This window comes from Poromitra crassiceps (genome assembly GCF_964638095.1).
Source record: "Poromitra crassiceps genome assembly, chromosome: 30".
Lineage (NCBI taxonomy): Eukaryota > Metazoa > Chordata > Actinopteri > Beryciformes > Melamphaidae > Poromitra > Poromitra crassiceps.
The window spans coordinates 9,016,042-9,036,213 of NC_139652.1; the positions used below are offsets into that span (position 1 = coordinate 9,016,042).

Consider the following 20,172-nt stretch of genomic DNA (forward strand, 5'->3'; position numbering starts at 1 on the left):
TAAATGTTATTACATCAGTGATGTCACAATTCCTCCTTGTGTGTGTGTGTGTGCCCCATTATGATAGCACTGATGACATAATCAGTGTGTGTGCCCCCCTATGACCCACGTGCCCTTATGACATCACTTTTGACATCACATCATTAGCTAATTAAAAAATCTGGCTCTGTCAGGTCACCCGCATGGGTGCCCTTTACACACCCTGAAGGTTTCAGCCCTATCACACGTAAATTAAAACGGCATAGCTGTGGCCGAACACAGAACTTGAAACAAACAAATGAAACAAAGCCCACATACTCGATTTGATATATAATATAGATATATAAGATAGATATGTGTGTGTGTGTGTGTGTGTGTGTGTGTGTGTGTGTGTGTGTGTGTGTGAGAGAGAGTGAAAGTGAGAATCCTGTAAGAATAACTGAACAATATTATAATCTTCTAAGGCCGTAATTATGCTGATGGGAATTTAAAGTATGTATACACAGACAAGCAGCAAGCAAAAAATAGAAGCAATAAAAGTGAATTTGATTAGTCCAGTGTTTATACTCATTGACTGTGTTGACATGGACTTGAGAATCCCGGTATCGCTCAAAATAGGAAGTTCAATATCAGCATTGAACTATGCAAAGAAAGTGTGACCCAAAATAGATAATATTGTGTAGGCTAAATGGATTCGAAATCACTTTGACAATGACAAGTAGCCTACAATAAATTGCATGGGGACCTGTCATGGTGATATGAGTGGAGAGACAGATAGCGGCAATGTGAAACAACAAAACTGTAAATCAGACTAGTAAAAGTTGGGCTTGGAGGATAGTTCCCCTTTCGATGCAGATGCTGTTATTTGGTGGAGAGAGACTGCTCATCCACTGATGCTGCCTCTGGTTTAGCGGGTGATATTTAAAATAAAATGACGTCGATTGTAGTATGCGCCAATGCCAACGGAGGGGGGCGTCTCCAACTATTTTGTTACAAACACGAATCCGGAGTAAGGAGTCTTTTTCTTGGGTATGTAACAGCTGGTTAAACTAAACAATTGTAAATAGTATCGCTACTATTTTTAGTAAATGACGTCCATTACGATTTAGGAAGCCCTTTGTTTTCAGTCCCGCCTTTTGTGTCCGTAAATTAATTGAAGGGGGTTTGTTCGGGAAAAGGGCAGAGAATCAGGCAAAACATAACGTGGTGTCTCGCAAAAAGAATCGACAGGACATCATTTTTCGGTTAATAAACAACCTCCTTGACATGTAAAAAAACGATATTTTGAGGCGTTTCGCTATTCGAAGTCGAAACATTTGCCTGCAATGTGCATGTAATGCTGTTTGCAAATGGCTCGGGAGGGGGGGGAGGGAGTTGTTGTGGTGACTGAGACAGGTTAGACATTTTACTCAGAATATTTATTGAAGTAAACAAAGCATTATGATTTGTGACGCCGTCCTTTCCTGCAGGGAAACGGGGTTAGCGACTGCGTTTTTTCGGGGCGTCTTGAATGGCGTGTGGCGAAGCCGTGCCGATATGTCTATAAACGCTGTAGTTCCCGTTTCCTTTGACTTTGGCATTGTTTATTAAGGGCAACTGGATCAAGCTCTTGACGCCTAAAAACGTCCGTAAAGATGCAACGTTATCTGCCCTAGGCCGTACACTTCATCGTGTCCACGCAAAGCCAGATGATGCGTTTAATGCCCTGAACCCTTTGTTTGGAGTACGGGGGCCAGCAAAACACCCACACTGGCCGAGCGACGACGCGAGTAGGGGCTAGTCCGTCCTAGCCTAGCCGCGGTCTGCTCCGGTCGGTGTTGTGGCTCTCTGCAGCCCCACACTACGTTTCCTTTGCATGCGTTTGCACGAAACTTGGTAAAAATGCATGATCAGCTAAGGTTAGCGTTACTTGTGAAGCAGCCGAGCCAGCAGTACTATTTTCGACATGCCCTATTAATCGGTTTTGCAGAAAGGCGAGCTTCACGTTTAGCCGTAGCTGGATCCGAGGTGTGCTGAAAAAGATGCACGCAATATGGGGGGGTGGGGGGCGACAAGTCGAGATACAAATGTGCGTATGTGTGCTGCCGCTGCTGCTGCTGCAGCCGACGATCGCTGCTCAATGTGAGCGAAATTCGCTGCTCGGGTGGAAGAAGAGAGAAGGAATCCCGGGCTGGCGTTTCAGCTCCGCCTCTCGTGGGCGATGGTTTATTTTGGAAGTTCCACCTTTTGGGGCTTTGTAATAAGAATTACACGCGCTGATTGGCTGCAATGCACACAAGAGGAGGGACACACGAGCAAAGGAGGGCACAGTACATTACAAAATACGTAACCACGCCTACAGAGTCACGTGTTCCCAAACACCCAGGAAGTAGTAAATGCGATTTTGTTTGCAGGTTGAAATCCCGTTGAAATGGTTAAAAGGGAACAAAAACATCAAATGTGTGCAAGCTGCAGTTCATTTAAAGATCGATGTATTTAGGCGATATGCAGTGATTAACCTTAGCCCCGTGTTTCTTAACTAACTACGTTCTGTGTTGCGGTGGGGGTACATCGCGCTGGCCAGGCATATTTTTTTTATCCCAACACACACAAACGGGGCATTTAAAAGCATATTTCTACAATAAAAGTCGATATGCACACAGTATTGAACACTTCTCCATAAGCGGGATGCAAACCCCGGGTTGAACTTGTCGCGCTTCAAGTCAAATGCCATTCGAAATGGGCGTGTCCGTAACCAGGATAAATCCTTGAGTGACATTCCAAATTCACAATCCTGATCACTCGACCCGCCCCCCTGCGGATCCTCTGGGCGGATTGACCAATAATATCCCGCATAGGGCGGGGAAATTTACACAAGCCACACCTCTCAGCTAACCGAACGGAGATTGTTTTCCTCTCTGGACTCTGGAGGAGATTTTCACTTTGCAGTCCAGAGCTTGAATTGTTTATTTTAAATCAAAAGCCATACACAAGTTGCTTCTCGCATACCTCTCGCTTTGGCATCTCTTCCGGACAGCACTTTGATCGCCAACTACACACATAACGGGATATCAAAGAATAATCTGTGAACTTCAGCTCGCTGTATAGGAGAGGGGTGAGTTCAGTTGAATTCATTCAGCAGGCTAACCTGCTAACGTTAGCAAACGTTTTGAGTAAACCATATGGGTAATCGGCAGTCCTTTGCAAGTCACCAACTCGAAGCTAGACACGAAACAATCGTTCTAATACGCCGACAGTCAATTTTTGATCAACAAAGCCCGTGTCGGGAACAGCAACCCATATTGCTAAATGGTTAACGCTGCATGTGGTTCTCTGCTAGCCTAGATGGTGCTCGGAGTCGGGCGACTCGTGTTGTTTACATTAGCTACCAGCTAACTGGCAGCCCACAACCTCTGCCAACTAACAACTTCTCGGCAACTTTAGCCGAAATCGTTTGTTTTTACATATTTTCAGGCAAGATCGTCAGCCGACATGCTAGCAAGTCAGCGGTGGTGCTTACCTGTGGGAAATGGAGTGTGTTTGCTGCACCCCCTGCGCCATGCTTAGTAAATGGCGGGTGTGTGGAGAAAGCGTCGTGTTGTAACTCGAGGCCGGTGCTTGTGTCGCTAGGCCGTAAAGCGAATGGGGAAAGGGCGAACGCTGACGATTTTTACCATCTGTCAAACTCAATATGTATTCGACTGGATATTACGATACTATTCCAAAGAGAGTTGGTGTATGGTCTGGATTGCAGCCTTGCTCTCGAAAAACGGGCTTCACTGTCGTTAGTTGACGACTCAATGCAGCTCTAACGTTACTGTACTTGAAAGGTCGGAAGAGCTAATGAATGTTGCACAGTCGCTTCAGTTTTGACAGCAGATCTTTCACTTTACTTTGCCAAATATTTGGCCTTTGAAAGAAACGCCATTTATAGTCTCCTGTTGGGTAGCCTTTCTTCACTAACATCATTCATTCAGTGGCTCGGTAGTTGTTGCTGGCTTGAGGAAGTTGTGAATGGCAGACTCCCACGTTCCTCCAACACCTGTTTGTTGCATCGGTGACGTTACAGTGTGTAGATTTCATTGGCTACTGGGACTGCACACAAGTTTTACATTCAGTGCATGTTTTAATGGTCCAGCATTGACCTATTTGCACAGGCGACAACATCACAAAAGAGTGATATATCGATCTCAGTAAATGCATGCACTATGTCTTGCAGCCGGGAATCCCATCTTTGTCACATAATATAAATCCAAATCTACTGGAATGACTTTTCCTATCTCTCAAGGGATGTAGTTGAGGGTAAACACATCTTTTTATGTTGAGATAAAGCTTCGATTCAGAGTTCATAAATTCACAATATTAAATTAATTTAAGTAGTATCAAACTGTTGCAAGTTAAATTAATGTTTAAAAAAAAATTCTGAGGGTATACTTTTTTTTTTAAATATTGGTGATTTGGATGCCTTATGATGATCACTGACAAGTCATAGTTTACCCACCTTTTTATTCACCACTACATCACTGGCTTTAGTGTAAAAGAAATGCCCCAAACTAGTTGACTGCTGTACACTTCCTGGCTTCTTTATTGTGCAGTCAAAACTATGTAACATATTTCTTCTTGCTCCTACAAACAACAGAAGTGGCTTGCTGGCACTGCGTCTATCCATAAATTCAGCGCTGAATAAAAAACAGAGATTGCCATATGTTCCTCTGCAAATTATTGAAGGCAATCAAGAAGCTGATTTAATGGTTCCTTCTGATAACTTGAGAAAAGTCTTCCAGTGTGTGAAATAGTCCATCTGCTGTTTGTTCGCAGGTCTCTCAGCTCTCAGGAGTATGAGTTCATAATGAAGCGACGACTGGAGGATCAGGAAACGGTTTTTGCGCCCCAGCAGCAGCGGCGCCTCCCTGGCAGCGCGGAGGCCTTCCAGCACCGCGTCCTGGCCCCGGCCCCCGCCGTGTATGAGGCCGTGCCCGACAACATGCAGCCCACAGCAGGCAGCGTCCAGTACTCCGTCCCCCAGGGATACCAGGTACACACTGCTGCGGACCCCAGTGTGGATCTGCTCTAAGCTTAGACTGTTTGGCAGTTAAAACTAGGTCAAGTGTGAGTGTTTAATTTATTCGAGTCACTCATCAACTGTCGTTTTAATAACCTCCTTTGGTTGGTAGTGCCTGGCAGCCACAGTAAGCCAACACTCTGTTTAATCTCTCTCTGAAGTTGTCAGTATGAGGCCATTTATACCTGGCATGAACATGCATTTTCTGCCATCAGATTGTGCTTGACCACATTAGCCTGATTCCATTTACACCTGGCATTAACATGCGCTTTTCCTTATCCAGATAACTTATTAACACCCAAAATGGTTGTCCTCTTAATCCACATGCAGTTGCTGTATCCAGATTGAGAGGACACATTGCATTTACACTTGTGTTCAATGTGTACACAATGCATCCCTGACCACCTCCAGAGGTGGTTTGGCCGATCAGATTGCAATCCTTCTTCAATGTGTCTTGGGGGCGTTTACACCTGGCATTTCAAGTGGTCAAGCACAATCTGATTGCAATCTGATGGCAGAAAACACATGTTAACGCCAGGTGTAAATGGCCTCTATTATGTCTCACTCAGTGGTCGCATTAACCAAATATTTTCCGTCTTTTACTGATTTTTTTATTTTTATTTTTTACAATGACAGCAAAATCTGAAGGCTGTCTGTCATTTAACACCGCTAATAATAGATTATGACCGAACTTTTACGACCCCGTGTGTCTGTCAAAATGACATCAAGAAAGTCTAATGCAACCTCTGATCTGACTGTCATCAACATCAATTCCTCTACATTTTGTACTTGATTTAAGTGATTCTTCTTGACAGGAGATTAGTCTCAGTGCAGCCTCTCAAATTTCCTTCTTTCTGTATTCACCATTTGCCATCATTTTCATAGACCTTTGTACTTTCCCAGGTGCCCACGGTGGCCCAGAACAGCGGAGGACATGGGCACACTTCTAGCCCGGCCATCCACGGGGCGTCCCACCACCACAGCCCGGCGGTGCTCCAGTCCCACGGCCCGCCTGTGATGTCAGGACATGGCCACACGGCGGCTCCCCAAGCCACAATGCAGGGCCAGCAGTTCCAGAGGCTCAAGGTTAGCTGGCTGCTGTATTCTGACTTTTAATTTTCAGGTTCTCTGCAGGGATGGGCGGGAGTACTCCTTCATAACATCAGTACTTGAGTAAAGTTTCAGCTGTTCGGGTACGCACGCTTCGTCATGTGGATCTGGCAATACAGGAAGCATGGTGTCGTATAAGTAATGTTTGGAAGTATTTCGACCAAAACGACGAAACGATTTGGCATGGAGAAAGCGCTGCCTGGAGCACTTTTTGTGAGGAGAGATAAATGGACGGACCATGAATAAGGTGAACTGATTTTGGCTTAGCATCTGTTAGCCTCAGTAACTCCGGTGGCCGGCTGGTTAGCGCTTGTTTCAAGCGGACAAAAGTGTTGTGGAACAAGCGATGGCTCAGATATTCCCAATACATGTCGGGTATAATCCATACTGCTTTATGGTCACTGGTCCAGTAACGTAAATCCACTGATTACAATGTCTGGTGTTCTGCCAAAAAGTGAAATTAGCCCTGTTCGGAATCTGTCCCGATGACAGAAATAGTGGACTATTTAGTGTGTTCGCCATTTTTTTTATAGTGTCCGAATTCTCCACTGTTCATTTGAGTCCACTATAAAATACCCCCAATGCACAGCGATTTCTAGTGAACAGCAAATGTACCCTACATTTTCATCGGTATACCGCAATGCACTGTGGTCGTCTTTACCGGAGGAGAAGAAGGAACGTTTTAAAGCAAGATGGCGGGAGCAGGAGAAGCAAGGGCTGCCAGCGCTAATTATTTATAAATGTAAGTAACGTAAAGTTAGCTGTCTTTTCTGTATTTAACACCTTAGTAGTAACTACAGAATGAGCCGGTTTGTTTATGTGAGACAGGGCGCGGATTGCTTGCGCCACATGAATACCCGGCGCATCTTGTGACGCAATGATCTTCAGATTTTTTTTTTGTAGTGTCCGAAACTCATTTGATTGTTCCCCATATAGTTCACTATATGATAAACACTACATGGGGAATAGTGAGTGAGTGAACCATTCCGAACACGGCAATTGTCTGCTCGAAAGAAGCGCCAACCAGCCAACCACCGGAGTTACTGAGGTAGGCTAACAGCTGCTAAGCTATCGTTAGGTCGCCTTGTTCATGCTCCGTCCGATTATCTCTCCTCACAAAAAGTGCTCCAGGCAGCGAATGTTCCATGATGTGTGAACAGCCCTACACATCAGATTAGCCCTGCTCTGTCATTACCATCATGCAAAATGAACTGCTTAACACATAGCCAAACTTTATTTATTCCCACATGTGTTGACACACGGACCCCCCCCCTCCCCCAGAGTACCCGGTTACTCATTCATAATAGGAGAGCACTCGAATATTGGAGAATTCATGGGGTTTGGAAATAGTGTTTTCCAGGCCTCAAAAGGTATACCTCAAATAAATAGGTATAAATGGGCAGTGATGTCTTTCGTCATGGGATTACAATCGATAAGTAGTGCATTTTTGCAATATAACGTGTAGGAACTAGGGCACAGAACTTTTTTTGAAAATATATATATATCTCTAAATTCAACAGCAATGAATCTGAATTTCCCTTTTTGTCTCTTCCTAAGGTTGAAGATGCTTTGTCTTACTTGGACCAAGTGAAACTGCAGTTTGGCAACCACCCTCAAGTCTACAACGACTTCCTGGACATAATGAAGGAGTTCAAGTCTCAAAGGTTTGTTTTTCGATTTGACATAAAACACACTGTCCGGCGTTAGGCGACACACTCAAGCTCTACGCATTTTCTAGTTTGATTAGTCTGCCGTTTTAAGAGTTCTTCCTCACAGTTATATCTTGGATTTCATTTTCAATACGGTGGTATCGCCAATTTGCACGATGCAGCACTCATATATAATTAACTCCTGTAATCTACAGTAGGGATTGGCAGGATTAACAGACAGGTCATCTGAGAATTTGGGGATGTAACTTTTTAGTATCGAGGACCCAAAATGAAATATGCATTTGGACAGGAATCCAATGACTGACTGGACCACGAGGTAATAAAAAAAAATATATATATATAACCGGTTAGTTACCAGCAACGCGTGTCAGCTTATCGAAAGTAAAATTAACCAAGAATAACTGACATCCCCAATTCCCATTCCTCATCTACATCAGTGGAGGGTTTGAAATGTACCGTGTGGGTTTTTGCCTCTCCAGTATCGACACCCCCGGGGTCATCAGCAGAGTGTCCCAGCTCTTCAAAGGTCACCCCGACCTCATCATGGGCTTCAACACCTTCCTGCCTCCGGGCTACAAGATCGAGGTTCAGACCAACGACCTGGTGAACGTGACCACGCCCGGGCAGATCCACCACATCACCCCGCACGGCATTTCAGTCTCCAACATCCCCATCGCCGGACTGCCCACTGCACACCCGGTCCAGCTTCCGCCCGCTGCAGCCACCAGCGCCCCGCCCCTTCTGACGCAGCCCACCCCGGCCAAGATGAGCAAGGTGAGTACCGAGTAGTACAGACTGAAACGTGACTTTTTTTGCCTGTTCTACACACCACTTTTAGGTTGGTTTTCATATATAGATCATATTGTTTACTTTGTCGGTCAGTGATCCTCACTATTTTTCCCGTGAGCCGCACTGGCAGGACAAAGTCAATAATAGGAGAGCCACTTTTTACCGCAAAACACCAAAAGTAACCCCAACCAAGCATATCGGCCTACTAATTTTATATAGGGCCCTATGAAATCAGTTTTATTGTTTAAAATTTTTATGCCTCTGCCGGCGATAGCCAGGTCGGAGGCATGTCCGTACGTCCGTCCGATGTTCGTTAACACAATATCTGAGGAACACCCTGACAGAATTTCATCAAATTTGCCTCAAACGTCGACTTGGACTCAATGATGAACTGATTACATTTTGGCGGTCAAAGTTCAAGGTCACTGTGACCTCACGAACACCATTTCCAAGCTCGTTAACGCGATATCTCAGGAACGCCTTGATAGAATTTCTTCCAATTTGCCTCAAACATCGACTTGGACTCAAGGATGAACTGATTAGATTTTGGTGGTCAAACGGTCAAGGTCACTGTGACCTCACAACCGCTCGTTTCATGCTCATTAACGCGATATCTCAAGAACGCCTGAGAAATCCCAAATGTTTTTGGGATTCAACACATTAACATGCTTGGTCAGAAAAAGTCAACAGATCACTTTTGAGAAATAAAGTCGCCAGGTGGGCAATATGACGCAATATTCCACGTTGAAAGTGCCACGAGCCACCAATTAAAGCTTAGCAAGCGTTTGTGAGACGCACAATGAGTAACACTGCTGTAGGTCCTTTACTTTTGAATTCTTCAATCGCCCTCCCAGTTTGGTTGTTAGAGCCAAAAGTTGGGTTTCCTGACTTGACCGAAATATGTCGTTAAGTAATGTGTCGTAGCATTGTAGGTGCCTCTGCCAGTCTCTAAATTGTGCAGTTTATGCATTTATCAACTGAAATGATTCTGATTCATCACAGCCTAGAGTCTTTCTGTCTTTGGAAAATATTTTGTTGTCTCCACAGAGACTTGTTCATTCGTATAAAAATCGATCCTAAACTGCCCAAGATAATTTGTGGCCCCCACCCCCACCCCCATGCCACAGCTCATTAAACACCCCACAATCTTAAATCTCCTGGCCTTTCTGTCATCCTCTGCAGCCGCTGCAGTCTCCAGCCTTGACGCCGAGCAGCCAGAGCAATCCATCCATCCCAGCGTACCCCTCTCCGCGCTCGCCGCCCCTGCAGCTCCACCCTCCGCTCAGCGGGACCCCCGCCGGCCCGCCCACGCAGAACAACCAGCCGGTGGAGTTCAACCACGCCATCAACTACGTCAACAAGATCAAGAACCGCTTCCAAGGCCAGCCCGACATCTACAAATCCTTCCTGGAGATCCTCCACACGTACCAGGTCAGCGGCCGCAGCCAAAACATTAAAGGCCACTCATAGGGCTTTCACACCGGCAGGGCTCCGTGCCGGCTCCGGTTCCCGAACCCAAATTTGAACCGGCCGGCGCGTTCATCAGACAGAAAAGATAATTGGTTCGGAACCTGAAAAGTTGGTTCTCAGCGGAACCAAGAAATACTTGGTTTTTCCTTGGGAACCGTGACATCATCAGTGGGCATGTCTTATTCTAGGCTGTAAAAACGAGCAGGAAGGAGATGAAGGCAGCGACAACATTGAGAAAAATAATTTGCAGTGGTCTCCTGAGGAAACCAAATGTTTAGTGGCGATTTGGGCATCTACCGAATTTCAAGAAAAACTCAAAAGCAGTACAAGAAAGAGCAAGTTGTATGCCGAACTTGCGGAAGAGATGGCCATGGCTGGGTTCACCCGAACGCCAGACTAAATAATTAATAAACTTAAAAAACTGAAGAAGGACTACCGAATAATGTCCCCCCACTTTGGTTCCGCTTAAACTGGTGTGAATGTGGGCTGGTTCACCAGAAAGCACCAAGGTTCTGAGACTCCAGAACGGAACCAGAGCCAGAACCAGAACAGTGTCTGTCTGAAAGTGGTAACATTGATTCATTGTTAATTGGATGGCCATTAAATCACTGTTCAGTAGAGAAACACATAATGACAAGTTGAATTAAAGTTTAGGACAGAGTTTCTTCGAATTCCCTGATTTTACTCTGTGAGACAAAATGTGTTTTTTTAGAGGACTTTCAACATTTAACCTGACAAAATGTATTGAGCCAAAATACTCGTTGATTGATTCAATAAAATGTTGCGCTTGTATTCTAAACCTTTGGGCGTAAGTGTAACCCAGTGGTTTTCAAACTTGTTGTGCCCAAAGCACCCCAAAGGGCAAGACAAAACCCAAGGTACACCTGGATATCTGTGTAAAATAGCCCTATGCGTTATCACTCTAAATGTTTGACAAACAGCTTGTGAAATATTTATTAACAAAATAATTCAGGAATTCATTTGAAACTTAGTAAAATGACTACATCAAAGTAGCAACACACCCACTTTTTGTATAGTTGTAGGCTATATTTGCAATAATAATGTATGGTTGTCAGAAAATCCCAAGGCAGACCAGTGTGCCTAGGCACACCATTTGGGAAGCACTGGTGTAAGCGACTGTGTTTCTCTCTGGACGATTGAGGCAGTGACATGCTAGTTGTCTTGTGTCCGTCCTGCAGAAGGAGCAGCGTAACGCTAAGGAGGCCGGAGGGAGCTACACCCCACAACTGACGGAGCAGGAGGTGTACGCCCAGGTGGCCCGGCTCTTCAAGAACCAGGAGGACCTGCTGTCAGAGTTCGGCCAGTTCCTCCCTGACGCCAACAGCTCGGTGGTGAGCAAAGTCATCATGCATTCTGAGTAGGGGTGTCACGATACACTCAGTTCACGATACGATACGTATCACGATACTGGGTTCACGATAACGATACAATACGATACGATTTTAACAATATTTTTTTAAACTTGAATAATGACAATATATGACTGGAAAAGTAGTATTTTATTTGAAATGCACAAATACAAAACATGCTGTTGTGGGAAATTGTTATTACAATAACAACTAGAAAAAACATGAGATTGGAGATAAGGCTTATCTTGAAATAGAATGAGTTACACCGTCACTTAGATTTACTTTGAACTAAAAGGTTTCTCAGCAGTATAAATTCTCATTATGCATCTTCAGTTTTTCTTCAAACTCAAACAACAAGACTTTTCTTAGTCTATTTTTTATGCTTCAGTTTTTCCTGTCAAGTAAACAGTTTTGCCAGAAACTCAATTGAATGGTTTCTCTCCTGTATAACTTCTCGTGTCTCTTCAGAGACTTGTTCAACTGAACTACTTTCCACACAGTGAACTTCAACAAACAAAGACGTTTCTTAGTCTATTTTTGAAAAAATTTTTTTTTTTTTTTTTTTTTTTTTTTTTTTTTGCGATATGAGATTTCATCTCAACGATACATATCGTGACGTTTTACTATCGCGAAATTTCGTGGGACGATATATTGTGACACCCCTAATTCTGAGTACATCTTACCTCTGTCCTCGGGTCGATGGAACAGCAGTTATTTCCCCAGAATATTACTCATTTTTGGTTCAATGTCTCAGTTTTGCTCTCAGCCCAATTCCTAGAATTATAACTTTGTCTATATGCTATCATATGGAGTAACTGTATTGTGATTGCCCTATATAGTTGATTTAGGTTTGGTGACGGATGAGTCATATTTCTATCAGTGGGAGCAGTTTGCAAACACTATAAGTTACAGTGTTGGTAATAAAAAACATCAAATGTAGCTGAAAGTGCTGTCCAATAAATAGAGGAAAAGACAAACTAAGGTAGAATACAGAGTGAGAGAAAAACAGATCAATTTAAAACAGTAAACATTTTAGCAATCAGAGTTAAACAGTGAGACAAAAACAGGAAATGAGCAAATTGCAAAATAAGTAAATAGATCCCGTTAACATCCATATTGTGTCTTCTTTATAGCTATTAAGTAAGACTACAGCAGAGAAGGCAGAGTCGGTACGGAACGACCACGGTGCTACGGCCAAGAAGCTGCAGCTCAACAACAAGCAGAGGCCCAACCAGAACGGTTGCCAGATCCGCCGGCACCCAGCCGCCGGGGCCACACCCCCCGTCAAGGTACACGGGCTTTCTGTGCTTAACGCTGCTCCGGTCATCAGCTCCTGTTGCCAGGTCTGCCATAGAGAGCCGCAGTAACGAGTCCGGAAATCATCGATGCTAACAGCCCTGGTTCTTCACAGTTTTCGCCTATGGGAGTTTTGAATGGGTTTTTGGCGCGATGCTTCTAATAATCTCTCTGGGCAACGCTGGCTTAATCAAACGCGAACCAGTGTTTAGTAACATCATCTTCACACATGAAGACCACTTTTATGAGTTTTGAAGCTTTTATGTGCCGTTAAAAGGGTGGCTAGCTAGCAAACGGCTAAATGAGACTACACTGTTGAGTCGATGGGGATATATACGTCAATAACGTCACCACTTCAAGGACGAACACGGAAATTCTCTTTCCCTCACCTGGTTCAGCCCCGTTCAGCCCGGGGTAATCAGTGCACACATCAACAACAGTCCAGGTTGAGTGCTGACGTGACGTGGCAGCCTATGCGACAGTGTGTAGTTCTGGATTAGCTTAGCTCGAGGCTTTTTACTTCTAGGGCTCGCATTTACGCTACAAAACTCATGCAAGTGGTCCTCATGTGTGAAGATTATCCCGCTGAACACTGGTTCGCGTTTGATTAAACTTGCGTTGCCCACAGACATTATTTGAAGCATTGCGCCAAAAACCCATTCAAAAATCCCATAGACAGAAACAGTGAAGAACCAGGAAGTTCGGGACTTCCGCATTCAGCCTACAAAAATACGTCATCCCTGCGGCTCTGTATTGTTGCACTGTTTTGTTTTTTAAACGATTGTACCTGATGTCTTCCCTGTTACGTTTTGGTAATGCTACAGAAGAAGCCCAAGTTACTGAATTTGAAAGATTCCTCCCTGGCAGAAGCTGGCAAGCATGGAACCGAATCTCTGTTCTTTGATAAGGTGAGTTTTTAGTCTGCTGCACTTTTTTTATTTTTATTTTTTTTAATCTCGGCACACCCTTTTAACACGTTCACTGCCATTGACGAGATATCTCGGTTTACAAAATCCAACGGTTGACTGCCAATGACGAGATATCTCGGCTTAAAAAAAAAAAAAAAAAATTTGACGGTGGGACGTGGATCAACGCCCCCCATGTCTCCTATAAAAATATTGGAGCCACCGAACGTGTACAACCCATTCCACCGACCCACTAAGTGGCGACAGTGCCCTCCAAACTAGAAAAAGCCCAGCCAAAACTGCAGGGGAACGCGCGATGAAACCATTCTCTACTGTAAAATGGATTGGCGAAAACGCTTTCGTTTTCACGCTGGTTGCTGGCGGTGAGGGATTGCAAATTTGCATAATAGATTATGGGTGCAACACACTTTGAAACACGCAGCATAAATAAGACCAGAATCGCAAAAGCTTCATCAAAGCTCTCAACCGAAATCCCAAGAAACGAGCGAGCCCATCCAGACTTGCCCAAAGAGCGGCCGCCAGCAGACAGGAGCAGCAGCAGCAGCAACTCGCTTGTGACACGCCCGCTGCAGCCAAGAAGAACACACACGGAGGGAGGAGTTTGAAAGAGAGGGGGGTTTCCTGCTGTTATGGAGGAAATTACTGTTCAAAACTATTGTTTAGATGTCTGACGTCTTACTGATGCCAAAAATGAATGGTTAAAGTGACTGTTCTATCGAATTTCACAAAAAGCTATTTATCTCAGCTTAAATTTTCAGACGCTGAAACCATGCTGTATTCAAGTGCTAATGCCTACATAACTACTAACTCTACAAACTCTTTTAGACAGAGAAAGCACACATTCTATTAGTTCTTTTGAGATATTTTGTGTTCACAAAATCTTAGCAGAAAAGAATCCTCGGGTCTTGAAAGATGAGCCAGAATCCTCAAAAAAACCCTCTGGCAGAAGCTACCTACAGTAAAAAAAAAAAACGGCTGGCAGTGAATGTGTTAAGATTGGCAATTCACTTTGGTTCAGTTTTTGGTTTTGGTTCAGCTTTCCTTGTTTTTGTACAGTAGAAATAGGGACAGAAATGATAGTAAAGAGCAACAAGCCAAAATTCAAACTCAGTCTGTAAGTGTCTGTGTCTGCCTGATTGAGTTAATATGATGCCTGAACATTGACCCCACTTTTTGACAGGCGTGTTCATTTAGTTTCTCTACGAAATGATAAAAACACAGTCGTTCAAAACCTACCGCACCTTTTTTGTTCAATTCTTTTTCGGTTCAGCTGGACCGTCGTTAACGCTTGGTTCACACCACGAGCATCTCAGAAGCGGCGCTTCACGGAAGCTTCCAGCAGGAGCCTTGCCATTCCCCCGCTCACAACTTGACGCGTGGCTTCAGCGTGGCGTGCGGGTGTGGTGTGATCGGTCTCGTCTGTTAAAAGCCCCATTCAGCAGCTTTTCCTAAGTTTTGCTATTGGAGAAACTGCGCCCTCTGGGTGCAATAGTATCGGTATCGATATCAGCGTTCAAAGTCAACTTATGGCCCAATTCCACAGCAGCTAGTAGCGCGGTCCCGCTCCGCTCAACTCGACTTTTGGTCTCATCCCACCGTCAAAAACCGGCCCAGCTCGGTTTGATTTTAGGCCGAGTCGTGCTACTTTTGGTCCCTGCCTCGTCGGGGTACTTCGGGCTGGCGAGTAGGTCCCAAATGGTGACGTAAAACTCTGATGGCTACTGATTGGTCAGAGAGAATCGTGTTTACTCTGTCTACTGACTGTCAATGCAATGCTGGCGGCTGCATACCAGTTTAGTGGTCTTACCTTATCTTCTGTTATGTATATTTCCATCAGTATTTTGTGTCGCTGCCTTCACCTCCGGTGAAATAAAATCGTGGCGGGTGTTCAATTGTCTGAGAAAAAAGTCCGCTGCTCGCTCAGGGAGCTCTGTAGCTGAGAGGAGGCTGCAGCGCTCCGCTAGGCCGCAGCGGGTGTTTGGAAGCCCCGGTCTTGCCTGGTGAGAGGCTGCGGGGTAGAGGCTTCACTCTGTTGCGCCTCTCCCGTCCCCGCACAGCACAGCACATGCCTGTGATATCATTCTCTTGGCCGATTGTCACATTTGCCCATGTACACTGTAGGTCATTTAGAGGCACCAGTATTTCATAAACAGTTTAAAAGTTCTGTGGATGGATTTAATTGTAACGTTATGTTATAGCCGAAGGACAGATATGCGGTCGCTATTTTTAGACGACCAGCTGTGGGCGGGGGTGGGTGGGGGCACATGATCCGCGGTGGAAGCAAAACGTCAATAGGGCTGATACGATTAGAGCCGAGTGGTGACGAGCTGTACAGGGCAGTAAAATGTGGTGGAAATGAGCCAAAAACACAGCGCCAGAAAGCTCTATGTACATGTCGTGACATCGGGTAGTCCCCACGTGATGAAATAATAATCCATAGTTAACGTGAAAGGTCATTTTTGTAGCAAATCCGCACCGAGTTACTTCCTTGTTTTACTGAACACAGTGCTTCCGCTGTACAGCGCATGCGCGGTATGCCGCACATGCTGCCTCCGGGATGCCGGCACAAAAATGCTTAGTCCCAGGAGAGGCCTTTGGAGGGCGGTGTGGGACCAATAGAGGCAACATTCTCCCTGTTACAAGTCACTACCATCTTCAATGACTAAAAACTGTTACATTAAGGTGAAAAAGTTACTGATTGGGGCTTTAACAAAGACGCTGAAATGAAACTGCCTCCATGCTGCGTTGCTTCAGGCGTACGGTGTGTTCGGCCCCTTCGACTCATCTCTGACGAGGGTCCAGTTTTGATGTTCTCAATTTAAAAAAAGTTGTTGGACTGTGAGTAGCACTTTTTTGTAGTATTTTTCTTTGTTGAGTATACAGCTTTTCTCTGGCACACCTGCACAAACTATTTTTAGATGCGTGCGGGTTTCCCCTTTGCAAAAACACTGTGATAAAATGGAACAGTACAGTATGAACACAGAATGCAGAGAAACAAATGACCAAATTATGCAGAAGAGATTTAAAACACCGCCCCAAAGGACATTCAAAAACATCCCTTGACTGAATCAGCACATTTACATAAGACCGCTGATTTGTAGGGTATACTTTCAAAGTGCCCATTACAATAAGGCATTGTTTTATGAAATATGAGTCCCTTTGAAATGCGTTTGAAAGCAATACTACTTGACTAAATATAATTACTGGGGCATGTAAGAGCCTTAATTGGTACCTTCAGATTGGTGCATAATGCTAACTGTTTTCAATCTATTTCCCAACATAGGTGCGGAAGGCGTTGCGGAGTGCAGAGGCTTATGACAACTTCCTGCGGTGTCTGATCATCTTTAACCAGGAGGTGATCTCCAGGGCTGAGCTGGTACAGCTGGTGCTGCCCTTTTTGGGGTGAGTGTTCAGTCGTCTTCCACGGCACACGACACTGCTGACTAGAGCTGCAACTATCGATTCTTTTAGTAATCGAGTATTCTACCGAATAATCCATCGATTAATCGAGTAATCGGATAAGAACCCTTTTTTGTGTTTTCAAAGGCTTATTGTAAATATACACCAAAAAATAAGATAAATCTCTTCAAATAAACAACTACATTAGTTTCTTTCTTAGAAAAAACAACATTTTGATTTTTAAATTGCATAGAACTGGCAGTGGCACCATTCATCTTTTCAACCTGACGTTTGAGTTCTTCCAGTGTACAGCAACCGTTAAATAATATGAATGAATGGCTTACTAGCTAGTTTACATCCTTCATTTACCTTACAGCTGCATGACACACACACTCTTTCTCTCTCACACACACTCACTCTCTCTTTCTCTCTCACACACCAACAGGCTAGTGTGATCACACACACACACACACACACACACACACACACACAAAACGCTGTTAAATTAGCCGCTAACGTTAATGTTAGGTTGAGCTTTGTATTTCTCACAGAAAACGGTCCAAACTTCTCAGAGAGAGCGGTCGGTATTCACTAAAGCCTTCATATCTCAGGCTCTGTAGTACATAGAAACATAAAATAAAAAGCATTTGAGAGCTTAACCCTTTGGCTTTTCGTATTATATTTGCTCTAATGTTCATTAAAAAAAATCTTAAAAATCTTTAACCCCTAAAAATAAAAAGATTCTAATGCATTTTAAGACATGTTAATAAAGATTACGGCAAATGTAACCCTTCCAAATAAAAAGCCACAGGTTTAAGCTGTCAAATGCTTTTTATTTCATGTTGATAGCTACTATACAGGCTGAGGAAATACGTTATGTTGAACCCTTGACAATTACTGCAGCAACGTTAACGTTAGCGATCTCTGTTTTGCAGTCGTTGTGAAGACAGTGAAAAGCCCCGTTATCTAACAACTACAACTGCAGTGAAACAACTTATCCAGCTAACGCTAGCTAATTAAATAACGTTATCTGATGTTGTAGTCGATGCCTCTCTCAACGTTACAGCTGAGGAGGTGCTGCTAACAACATTAGCTGCGGTGCGCTGCCTGCTTCATTCACCCTCAGCCTATCTAGTAATACGTTACAGTCTTCAGCATTTAGCTACTGTAAATATATCTTGTGTTTGACCATGCTTCCTCAAGTTTGAGGTGTTTCCCTGGCCAGCTTTGCAATTCACATCACAAATGTTGCAACCAGTGTTGTCTGTGTCTATCTTGGGAAAGTGTAGCCACATTTTCGGGTGGGTGGTCCCGTTTGTTGACGTTTCAGGTAGAGTGACGGACTGACGTAATGCGCTCTCACGTGTTGCCTTAAGGTTCCGTCGGAATTTCTATTTTACCCACTCTCTTCTATTACTCAGATGCGTGTCGAGGCGAATCATTTTGGCCTCGATCAATTTAATTATTCGAGTTATTCGAGGTACTCGAGGAATCGTGACAGCTCTACTGCTGACTTTCTCATAGTATACATACACAGTTGGGAAAACACGATTTCTTTTCTTTTTTTTTAGTATTTTTCACATTTTAGAATAATAGTACCCAATAAAGACAATAAAAATGCAAAATAACCCAAATGGAATTATGCAATGAGCAAAAAAAGTTAAACAAATCAAAATTATCTGTTGATTCTTTAACGTATCCGCCCTTTGCCTTGATGGAAATCATACATGGCACCGATTTCACTATTGATATTTGTCTAAAATGATTCTTTTCGTTTAAGCATAAGCCTTTTAGATCAAAGGGTACAAGATAATAGAAAACATGATTCAATCAGCTGTGTCCAAACTTTTGACTGGTGGTATATATATATACGGTATACTATTATATATATATATACTATATTACTATACTATATAATATTATATATATATATATCATAGAGATTTTGTTCTACTTAATTTCCGCCTGCTACAGGAAATTCCCCGAGCTGTTCAACTGGTTCAAAAACTTCCTGGGGTACCGAGAGATGCCCCACATCGAGACATACCCGAAGGAACGGGCCACCGAGGGCATCGCCATGGAGATTGATTATGCGTCTTGTAAGAGGCTGGGCTCCAGCTACAGAGCGCTGCCCAAGAGCTACCAGCAACCCAAGTGTACCGGCAGAACTCCGCTCTGCAGAGAGGTGAGAGGGCCAATGCTGCAGGCATGGACCGTATAGAACAAGGACAAAAACATTTTTCAAGCCAGTTTAAAGTGTTGTTGTTGTTGTTTTTAAAGCTTGGCTGCATTTGAAGGAATAATAACTGCTAAACACATCTTTATTATAACTAGCGGGATACCCGCCCCGTGCGGTGTATATAGTGTATATAGTGTAAATGTTGCGTTCTCTGCATGTTCAACCCCTATGGACTGTATCCTGCAGGCTGGCCAGCACGGACACGACAGTTCCCCAGCCCCATAAAATATCGTAACATTCGTCTGAAATAGCTCCCCAACAGAAACAAAAACATGAGCATATATGTGTGTTTGATGTACATACAAACAAGTTCCGCCATAGGATTTGTGAAACACGCATTAGAAAAAACACACAACACAACACAATGCACTTTTCATGAAGGAAAAGGTCTGATTTGATGCGTGTTCTCCAGGTCTTGAATGACACCTGGGTCTCCTTCCCCTCCTGGTCTGAAGACTCCACCTTTGTCAGCTCCAAGAAGACTCAGTATGAAGAGCACATCTACAGATGTGAGGACGAACGCTTTGAGGTGAGCGGACAGCCTTTTTTGTTAGTTTGGTTTTTGTTTGTTCTTGTGAGCGGCCACATTCAAGACTCACAACTTAGCGTTGATGATGTCATCACGAGGTTGATGCCTCAGGCTGCTGCACTTGCCTCCTTCAACACCTATTGTTAAAGTGACCCTGAGCTCCTGACATCGAATTGCTCCAGGGAGATAGCTCAGTGGCCCACAGAAGAAGATCAAGGTTATACCACAGAAGAAGATCAAGGTTATACCACAGAAGAAGATCATGGTTATACCACAGAAGAAGATCATGGTTATACCACAGAAGAAGATCATGGTTATACCACAGAAGAAGATCATGGTTATACCACAGAAGAA

General features: G+C 44.0%; 1 protein-coding gene across 3 annotated transcripts in view; it reads left to right on the plus strand.

Moving 5' to 3' along the window:
• Positions 1-969: 969 nt before the first annotated feature.
• sin3aa (SIN3 transcription regulator family member Aa) overlaps positions 970-20,172 on the plus strand; it is a 34,188-nt gene continuing 14,985 nt past the window's right edge. For 2 of the 3 annotated variants that reach the window (XM_083663093.1, XM_083663094.1), the window contains exons 1-12: positions 2,945-3,073; positions 4,777-4,993; positions 5,924-6,106; positions 7,688-7,794; positions 8,280-8,574; positions 9,772-10,020; positions 11,259-11,411; positions 12,563-12,718; positions 13,550-13,633; positions 16,935-17,053; positions 19,025-19,235; positions 19,702-19,818. In XM_083663093.1, coding sequence (XP_083519219.1) covers positions 4,808-4,993; positions 5,924-6,106; positions 7,688-7,794; positions 8,280-8,574; positions 9,772-10,020; positions 11,259-11,411; positions 12,563-12,718; positions 13,550-13,633; positions 16,935-17,053; positions 19,025-19,235; positions 19,702-19,818 — 1,860 coding nt within the window. In that variant the 5' untranslated portion in view covers positions 2,945-3,073; positions 4,777-4,807. Of the gene's footprint in view, positions 1,009-2,944; positions 3,074-4,776; positions 4,994-5,923; positions 6,107-7,687; positions 7,795-8,279; positions 8,575-9,771; positions 10,021-11,258; positions 11,412-12,562; positions 12,719-13,549; positions 13,634-16,934; positions 17,054-19,024; positions 19,236-19,701; positions 19,819-20,172 lie in introns of those variants that run through there. The other variant, XM_083663092.1, reaches the window with a different exon arrangement.